This window comes from Lontra canadensis, unplaced genomic scaffold (assembly GCF_010015895.1).
Source record: "Lontra canadensis isolate GAN:19392208 unplaced genomic scaffold, GSC_riverotter_1.0 scaffold174, whole genome shotgun sequence".
NCBI lineage: Eukaryota > Metazoa > Chordata > Mammalia > Carnivora > Mustelidae > Lontra > Lontra canadensis.
Genome location: NW_022631168.1, coordinates 1976586 through 1986612, shown reverse-complemented (window position 1 = coordinate 1986612; position 10027 = coordinate 1976586). Strand labels below are relative to the sequence as shown.

At 44.1% G+C, this 10027-nt stretch overlaps 1 protein-coding gene across 1 annotated transcript; it reads right to left on the bottom strand.

Annotated features, from left to right (window-relative positions):
- Positions 1-1084: 1084 nt before the first annotated feature.
- SPRY3 (sprouty RTK signaling antagonist 3) lies at positions 1085-9772 on the bottom strand. Its single transcript, XM_032846358.1, has 3 exons — positions 9241-9772; positions 8607-8778; positions 1085-2588 (listed from the first exon to the last, which is right to left on the bottom strand). Exon 3 carries the CDS (start codon positions 2483-2485, stop codon positions 1619-1621), a length of 867 nt encoding a protein of 288 aa, XP_032702249.1. The 5' UTR covers positions 2486-2588; positions 8607-8778; positions 9241-9772; the 3' UTR covers positions 1085-1618.
- Between the last annotated feature and the right edge of the window lie 255 nt (positions 9773-10027).

Below are 10027 nucleotides of genomic sequence, written 5' to 3'. Positions count from 1 at the left end.
AAAGCCAGGAGCGAGCACGACATGTGCAGCAAAAAGTAGGCGAAGATATAGCTTGGTTAGGGATTCCTTGTTTTTGTTTTTGTTTTGTTTTCCACACTGGAGCTTCTACAGGTGACAGAGTCAAAGGTGATGTCCACTGGGGGCAGCCTCAACACCTGATAGTTAATTAGCTACCCACCATGCACTGCATAAAGACCACCACACTAACTTGGCATGGTTCCAGAAAAATTGAATGACAATGGCTTTCTGTCACTGTTAATAGAGTCCTAAGAGAAAAGTCCCATGACCTAATGTGATGTAGAGTACAGAATATTGAACTAGAAGTCAGAAGACTTTTTTTCCAGTCTCACCCTGCTATGAACTCAGTGTGTGGCCTTGGGAAAAATCCCTTCCTATCTCCAGGCCTCAGTTTTCCCATCTGCAAAATAAGGGCATTGAACTAGATTAACAGTTAAGATTCCTTCCAGCTCTAAAGTTTTATGACTTTTTATGTCCATAATTAAGGCCTGAGCCATGCAGTCTCAGGGCAGTTAGCTTCTAAGAGAGAACAGACCTCTGTAATATCCCTTGCTTTGTTCATTTAGCTATAAAGCACGTCTGCCTTTGGCACTTGGGTCAGACATACAAAGTTATGAGCATCCTGATTTACTATCCTACTCTGCATGCTAGTGGAATCTGTCAGTACTATAAGTTGATTATTGGGAAAAGGAGTAAAACTCCAGCTCATTAAACCAGGAAATGTAAGATTAATTTTTGCCTCGTGTGTTCACAAACAAGTGAGTGTGGTTATGAGTGCACACACACACATGTCAGGATATAGACTATTGCTAGTGATCAGTTCATTACAGTAATCCATTTCCCTTAATAAAATTTAGTAAATAGTATAGCATAGCAAAGTTTGGCGTCAAAGGAAACACCTATGGAAAAACAGCACTTTTGGACGTAGTTGAGAAAGGACAGGTAGAGAGAGACAAAGATAGATCAAACAAGACGGAGAATGGGTCAGTCTGAAAGAGAGAGAGGAAAGGAATAGAAGGAAGGGAGGGAGAAAGAAATGGAATGAAAACTAAGAATCAGGCTGGAATGAAGGGGGAAGGAACAAAGAACAAGAGGTAAGAGGGAGAAGACGGAAGAAGGGAAGGGCAGTAAACAGGGAGAAGGGGTCGGATTCCCTGGAATATCGAACACTGTTCCACATGCAGCCCGGAAAACCATCTTAGAAGAAAGTTTCCAAAGGCACTGTGGACAGTGGAGGGATGCTCAGAGCCTGCATCAAGAGGCATTATGTTGGGGAGCCCCTAACCCTCCACGTTGGTGGCTCTGTCAGTCCTCCGTGTCCGAATCTCATGCCTGTGTATCACCTGAATTTGCCAGGACAGCCACATGGCTAAAATGGCCAGGTGTAAGAAGGTTGAAGAGAAGTGGGATAGATACTGTGAGAAAGAACAAGGCATCCTGCGCCAGGATGTACTCGGCCATTCCCTGACACTGCGGGAGCAAAACTGGTGAGGCCCTAACTTTGGCTGCTTTACTCCTTCTCCCCCTCTCCAGAGATGAGGCCTGCACTTTCCTAACGGGTGCGAGAAGGAGAAAGCTCTGGCTCCGTGTTGTAGGAAGGTCATACGGACTTCTCCTGGGCCTTGGGGAATGGTGCACTACCAGAAGAGATTTTTCTGCACACAGTGTTGGTGTGCCTCTTACAGCGGCAGCCTGGTCGCCGGAGGCTGTCGTAGCCCTGCTGGCACAGACGGAGGCATCCACGGGTAGGCAGGTAGCAGCACAGGCAAGGGAGGAAGAGGGAGATGAGGCTCATGGCTGCCCAGCGGACAAAGCACGAGCTGGGCCCGCAGGAGCAGGGCTCGTCGGCGCAGTTGTCTTCGTCGTCGGTGGAGCAGTGGTAGAAGAGGCCCTTAACGCAGCAGAGACAAGTGCCGTAGTCGAGGAGGCTCTCGGCAGAGCAAAGGCAACGCTGGTTGCACAGCCAGCAGGAGGGGAGAGGACGAGCCGCTGTGCAGAGGACACATTTGCAGCGCCCGCACTCCTCGCAAATGAAGAGGTGCTCCCCGGAGTGCCCTGTGGGGTGCTCAGCTTCTCCCTTCAGAGCACCGTCGACCTTTGGGTGGGCCCCCGCTCCGGGCTGGGTTCGGATGATGGACTGGCCCGAAGGCGAGGGCGTGATGCTGGCCAAGAGCCTTTGGTCGGAGGCAGTGGTGCTCTGGGACATGGAGCTGGCGATGCTGGATTGGCTCAGATGCTGAGGCAAGGGCTGCGGTTGGTGGCACTGGCTGAGGCTGCGGGGAAGAGCAGGAGGCATGGTGGCCAGGGACCAGTCGGACTTGTGAGTGTGCACTGCAAGGGAGGGGCTGGAGAGGGCCTGCTTACGGGGGGCCGGGGGCCGCTCCACGTAATCATTGCTAGCGTGAGTAGAGCGCAGCTGCTCAATCGGGAGGATCTGCTGGAAGTCGTCTGTCATGGCGGCATCCATTTTCCTTTGATTCTTGACTTCTGAGTGGTTTGGGGTCAGGGTGGCACTTGTGGTGATAAATAGCCCTTCTAGTTATATGGACCTTAGGGCACATCAGAAAATCCTAGGGGAGAGGAGACAGACACAATACATGAGAACACACAGGAGGACCACTTTGCAGGGAACTACCAAAGCTCAGGCCCTAACTCTACCACGACCTTCAATCACTTTAGGGTTAGGGTTAGGGTTACACCTCTGTTCTGTAGTTGACCTCACCGACTTCTGTACAGGCAAATCTGCTCAATGCATCCAGACTATAAAGCTCTCTGGGAGCAAAGCTCACATCATTGATTCCTTTTGTATTTCGTCACACGACCAGGGTCACAGGAGCAGCTAGACCATGCAGATGTGTGCTAATGGAGAAATCTAGGCCCTGAGCCTCTGAATTCTAATAAAACTGGAAGCTAATTTCAAATGCAAAGGCTACATCCTGTAGTAATGCTAATGTAAAACAAAAAGAAAAATCCTCAAAAGTCTTCCATGAGAAGTTGCATGTGTATATGTATGAGACATGTATACACATGTACATATATATGTTTTTGATTGATGGGATCTAGGTATACATATTCTCCTTTCAGTAAAATTTCTGATAAGCATAATAAACAGATGAGAAAGAAATTGCTTGATTCGGAGACTACAAGCAGGCAGGATGCAGTAACGGCAGTGATATGGCAGAGAAACCGAGAGTGAAAATCAGGCTATTTGTAGAATAACAGGAAAAAACCACCCCACGGTGTATGGAAGCCAAGACTAATCACCCTGCAATTCTCCTCACCTTTAGTCTGCTTTAACTCCTTGAGGAGATAACTCTTTCTAAGCGGTAGTACAGCTCCAGAATCAAACACTAGGGATGGGAGAACAATGTAAGATGATCCCTGAATTATTTGAAATGTCACCTGTAACAGTACCTATTTATTTATTTATTTATTTATTTATTTTAAAGATTTTATTTATTTGACAGCGATCACAAGCAGGCACAGAGGAAAGCAGAAAGAGAGGGGGAAGCAGGCTCCCTGCAGAGCAGAGAGCCTGATGCGAGATGCTATGCGGGGCCCCATCCCAGGACCCTGGGATCATGACCTGAGCTGAAGGCAGAGGCTTTAACCCACTGAGCCACTCAGGCGCCCCTAACAGTGCCTATTTAAAACAAGTTGAATATCTAGAAAGCACCTACTTGTGTCTCCACGGTATCACAATCAGGAAGAGTTGGGCGGTCATTCCCTGAAGGATTTAATGGAGCTTAAAACTGATAATGGTGACTATGAGGAAAATATGGTACAAACAGTAGATCACTGTACCACACCTGGAAGACTGACCGGCCAAAAAGGTATACACAAGAAAACCTAAGCACAAATCCAAGAGTCATCCTGGAGGCATTAGGACCTAGGAAACACTAGCATGAATAAAGCATATATTTGAAATCCATCATATTTCAGGCCTCCTCAAAATAGATCGATTACTCACACTACTGTATGGAATGCAAAGCTTGAATGAGTAATAGAAATGAACAAGTGAAAAAGGATAGTGCTTGATTAGGTTTCCATAAGCAAGCAAACATGACACCGAAATGTGCCCAGAGCTCAATAACAGGAAAGAGAAGGGTGCAGCTCACAAAGGACTCAGTGGCTAATAATATGACTGGCCTCATTGCCTTTTGAGGCTATATCCCCGTGTAAACCTGTTTAGTTGAATTTACATCTGTTCGTTTTTGAAAAGAAGATTTAATTTGGTTAAAAATAACTTTTCTGGCACATCACAGAAAAGAACCAGTCTGACTATAATTTCACTTTTTAGCTAGTTGTTTTGGTGTTATTTAATGCAGCACAGGGGAATGCAAATAAACACTATGGACATTCTAGCACTCAAATATCTATGAAACTTTTGTCAAATCACTTGCTTTGTTTGGGCCTCAATTTTACTATCTATAAAATTATAGGGGTAAACTAGGTGATTTTGAAGGACTCTGCCCCATTATGGTCTTTAGTTCTATAACTACACAATTTGACAAAAATTTCTCTTCATCTACACCTTCTATATCTTCAATCCTTGAGGGTAAATTAAGGAACATGCCCTTTTTCATTTCAGCATTCAAAAGCAAAATTTATGTCTCTTTTTAAAAAACAATATTTTATTTATTTATTTGACAGAGAGAGAGAGAGCAAGAGAGGGAACACAAGCAGGTGGAGGGGCAGAGGGAAAAGCAGGCTTCCCACTGAGCAGGAAGCCTGATATGTGGGGTTCAATCCCAGGACCCTGGGATCATGATCTGAGCTGAAGGCAGCCGCTTAAAAACTAAGCCACTCAGGCACCCCACGTCTCTTTAATTTACTTGGACTCACAGCCCCCTGAAACCTTCTATATCTACCTTTACTGAACTTAGTTGAGATTCATAATCTCAGCATTGGAAAGGAAAAAGTAGTTTTCATTGGAACACCTAAATAAACAAAGACATGGGACATCTGGGTGGCTCAGTTAGTTAAGGGTCTGCCTTTGGCTCAGGTCAGGATCCCAGAGAGCCCCGCAAGAGCCCCCCATGGGGGCTCCTTGCTCAGTGGGGAGCCTGCTTCTCCTCTGCCTGCCACTCCCCCTGTTTATGCTCAATCTCTCTGACAAATAAAGAAGTAAAATCTTAAAAAAAATAAACAAAGACACATTGTTCAGCTCACTTGCAGAGTATGGCATGTGGAAACTTTGCATCAGGAAGAGTCTTTTGGCAAATTTATAAGAAATAGTAGATTTATTGCACATTGATTAGATAAAGAATGCATGGGGTCCTTTGTGTCCTTTATAAGAACAGTAACAGACACACTGGAAGCATTTTAGACTCATTGATTTCCCAAAGGAAATTAGACTCAAAACATATTGGAAATTCTAAGAATCAATAACTCAAAGGAAGGCATACAAGGTCTCAAAGTTACAAAAGATAATCCTCTGGGATTCCAAAGATATCACTAGGTATCTCAGGGACATGCCCAGAAGGTTGAAAAGCTAAGCTTGGAGGAATCTAGGTCATAATAGAAATGACTCAGAACCATGTTCAAAGAGGATCCTGTCTTGGCAGCAAAAGGGTATATGGTACTTAAGTTGAGAAGGTGTATCTGGATATTGATTAGATTGCTGTAAGACTGAAAAGTTGCATTGCTGGTTGGATAATTAAAAGAAACTTTGGGCATTGGTCTGGGATGATGAGGTACTATCGCCTTGTTTACAAGAGGCTTACCAGAATGAACTCCTGCCCTACCAAATCTTTTATCAGAATGGACTGTGGAAAATCTGCAATATAGGCAGAAGGAGGACCTGGGCAAAATTAGAAGAATAAAACAGGACTGAATGACAATAAAATGTTTGCTGATTTGATCCAGCTAACAGGAAGAACCCAAATAGATACCATAGGGGAAGGTAAGGGGAGGGGGGACTGAGAAGCAAAGAGGCAAGAGAGACTGTTACAGCACATAGATTAGATGAAAAACTACGACTGCATGCATGTTTATGATTCAGAAATCCTCCTGCTAAAGGGCAATTCATTGTGAGCAAAACCAGTCAAGAAACTGTGCTGTTGGTCAGTTCCATATTCTATTAAATGAGAGAGAGAATAAGCATATCACATATTATTAAATAGGAGCCAAGGTGATTACAAGTCTTGGCTGCACATTGGTGGGATCTAGTGATTTCTGTCACGTAGTGCCTCTGCAGTAATGAATGATGCATTGTAAACCCACTCCCATCTCAGTCCCTCTGGCCAGGTGCTCAGAGCTTTCTCAACAGTTTTCCTGTAGCCCTGAAATTTTCTGTTCAATCTAAACAGAAATTTCTTTTCTTACGCCAACTTAGGGACTAGAGAGCTAAACCTATTCAAGAAATTCTGTTTGTTAATGAAAGGAAAATGTATTTACTCCCTGGAACCCAAAATCTGCCATGTTGAAACCAAAGTTGAAAACTTCCCTAATCTAAAGTTCTACTATGCTAACAGCCTTAGACAGTTCTGATTTTTCTGGTAAATCCTTTCTGATACAATATGACTCAACCTCAATTTCAAAGAAGAGGAGGGCAGAGAAGGAGAGCTTGGCTCCTGTTTTATCCCACTCCCATGGGTTCAATGCTGTTTTGTACCTTACTGTGTAACAGCTCTGGGGTGTGTTACTTTTTTCTGTGCTCTGCTGTTACATACACTCCTTCTCAGAATAACTGAAAGCAAACATAGGGGGAATTTCTGCTATGGCTTTATATGTTTTCTTAGTTCTACTGTTCCAAAGTCTGCTCTCCAAAAATCCCTCTCTGTGCAAAAGCATTTGCATCTCTATCAAAGCACTTCCCCCTTACAAATACCAAGTTGTATATAGTTTACATTACTAACCTCTCAGCCACTGACTGGGCCTCCCTCCTACCACATACATCTTGCTGGAGCTGCCAGGTTCTCACCACATTTAACTCTTAACTTGTCACTTTGCTACCCTAGCTCTATTCATTACTTTAATAGTTTCATTAAGACTCAAACTAGAGAGTCTAGCAGTTTAAAGTCCTTGCATTTTTAAAGATGTAGGTGTTTTAGTGATGAGCAATACAGGGAAAATTGTAATATTGAATGAATTCACATACTTCTAATCCTGAAGAAAATGCTAGTTGTTCACTTAAGAAGTAGGGATTTTCTTTAAACCCCATAACCTTTTACAAGATACGTGAAATTTAAGTTCCAGTCTTAACTGCTTTGTTGTGTGACTGTGGGCAAACGACTTCTATCCCAAGCCTCCGTTTATCTGCAAAATGAGAGGCATGAAAAGGTGGCTTTTAAGGCCCCTTCTTGTTTTGATGCTCTACATTTTTTATACTGGGTTTGTTGGTTGTACTTCTCTGTCTCAAAAAGTCTTTCATGAAGAATTAGTCTCCTTCCTTCAAGTTTTTTCATTCCTCACTACCCAACTCCTCTACCCTGAGTAAAAACCTTCTAAATCCAAGTCACTCAGATCACTATCTAGATTGTTTCACAGCTAGAGAGACCTAAAAACAGAACACAAAGAAACCAAAATGCATAGAATAAAGTCTTAGTAAATGTTTATTTAGAGGTACAGGGAACAAGACTAATACTCCCTTATGGATAAAATGCTAGTCAGTACCTTATTGGTTATGTATATATGCAGCTGACTTGGGAGCATGATTTAACACCTGGTATATCCAAATTCATGTCATAGCACATTATGTTACAATGAGGTTTTAATGTACCCAAAAAAGCAACAATAGTTTGCATTTCAAAATAGATTTTCTGTTTAAGAGTTGGAGGTCTGTTTTCTGTTCATCCAACTTGGTTTGCCGCAGGCAGAGGTGAATGCTAATTATACTTGGCTAGAGGAATGGAAGGAGTGTAAAGCACTGTACTAGGTCCTATCAAATGCCTATTGGTTAACTGGACATGGTCACAGGTTCTCACTTTCAACAAAATTTCCGTATGCCACACGGAGACATGTGCACACACACCCAGGCATGGATCCAGAGATTTCTAAATCATTGCTCTGACTCAATGTAAGCAGGGGGTTATGCCGTGTCAGCTTGCGCCATTTCTACCCAGGGCAAGGTGATGTGATGAAATCTGAACGATGCACAGCCCAGACTTGTGAGCCAATAGCAGACTAGCCCCACGCTGACAGGATGCCCGCTGGGCAGCCAGACTGGCCTCAGCACGGGCTCTCCCTACGTCCTCAGCTTGGGTGGTTAGGCTGCGCTATAAGGGGCTTAGGCACGAACCAAAATGCATTTAAAGGTCAACAGGCTAAAAATTAAATTGACATTTGGCTACAAAAGGGTTATTTTGAAGTTCCATTTTGATTTATAAATTTCTAATACGGAAAATTTTTTGCAAAAGCTGATTCATTAAAATGTCATTTAAATGGTTTTCATTTTATTTTACCCATGCGTTTGCTCTTGTACGCGTGCACACACGCGCACGCGCGCGCGCACACACACGAACGCGCGCGCGCGCGCGCACACACACACACACACACACACACACAGGATGGCTGGAATGAATGGCAATATATGCATTGCACAGAAAGAATTCTAGGGTCTTTAAGAGCTAATCTCTATGGCTTACCTTGAGGAAAGGGTTTATCCATGCTGAGGAAAGCAGAAGAACTAATGCCCCATTTGGCTCAAAAGACCTCTTCTTCTCCTGAGTCTTCAGGTTTCTCCACCTCTCTTCGGAAAGTCTGAATGAAAACTCCTTCACTGGCAGTGGAGCCAGAAACAGATAGTTCTGTGTCGGTCTTTCTGACACAGCAGAGAAAACGGAAAGAAAAAAAAAAAAAAGAAAAAAAAAAAAAAAAAAAAAAAAAAGAGAAAAAGAAGAAGAAAAAGAAGAGGGGAAGAAGGAAAAAAAAAAGGGGGGGGTGGGGTGGGGGGTGGGGAGGAGAGTCAGACCTGTAGTGGCAGATACTTTGTATAGATTTTACATGGAGATCTCAATCTTGATGCACGTATTCCCCAAAGAAAGCTCAGCGGGGTAAGTTGTTCATCTCCTCCTCCTCTTTCTCCTCCTCCTCCTCCTCTTTCTCCTCCTCCTCCTCTTCTTTCTCCTCCTCCTTCTTCTATTTCTCCTCCCCCTCCTCCTCCGCCTCTTTCTCCTCCCCTTCTCCTCCTCCTCCTCTTTCTTTTCCCCCTCCTCCTTCAGCGTTTTCCTTCCCCTCCTCTTCCCTTCCCATTCCCTCCCCCCCTTCTTCCTTCTTTACCTCCTCCCCCTCTTTCTCTTTTGCCTCCGCCTCCGCCTCCGCCTCTGTCTCCTCCAATCTGACGGATGAACCGAAGCAGCAGAAACTGCAGTTGTAGACACAGGGTATCTCAACAGAGCAATAGATACCGCTAGTGTGTGATTATTTATACAGCTCAGGGTGTGCTGGTATATAATCTGCAGAGACGGGGGTAGGGGAGTGAGACTGCAGTGTGTTCAGCTCAGCTAGCCGGCTGTTTTGTGAATGTAGGTGATTTCTGAAGGTCTTGTGAATGGATTATAGGGGAGGATGGGAGGAAAGGGATTTATTGCTCCTTGTTATAATTTCTTTCTCTCCCTCTCTCTGTGTCGTTGGCTTTCCCGGAGCCGTAGCTCTTAATGCTTAGCTAAGTGGCGTCATCCAGCTGAAATTGAATCGACCCATTAGAACTCCCCATAGGAATCTCTGTATCCGGTCCCTGGGTAATGACTGAAACAAAATTTAAAGGGGAATAGGGGGTGGGGTGGAAAGTAACGATTTTAAGGAGGCCTCATTTAAATATCTCTGCCGAGTGCTTGCAGCTTCTATCAGACAGAGCTTCTCCTTTGTTTAAGGGTTTCTCCCACCTCTTACCCACATTCATTCCCACTAACCCTAATAATGATTATCCATCCATCATCCGCTGGGAAACCATTACCCACCTTACTTTCCCTTCCTGCCTTTAGTATGCCATATAGTCAACAACAACAAAAATGTTGTGCCTTCTTTTGCGCTGGATATTGTGGATTCAGTAAGGAAGACAAAATCC

Excerpts from the sequence above, each read along its gene's own strand:
- SPRY3 (XM_032846358.1), bottom strand. The coding sequence starts at position 2,485 with ATGGATGCCGCCATGACAGACGACTTCCAGCAGATCCTCCCGATTGAG.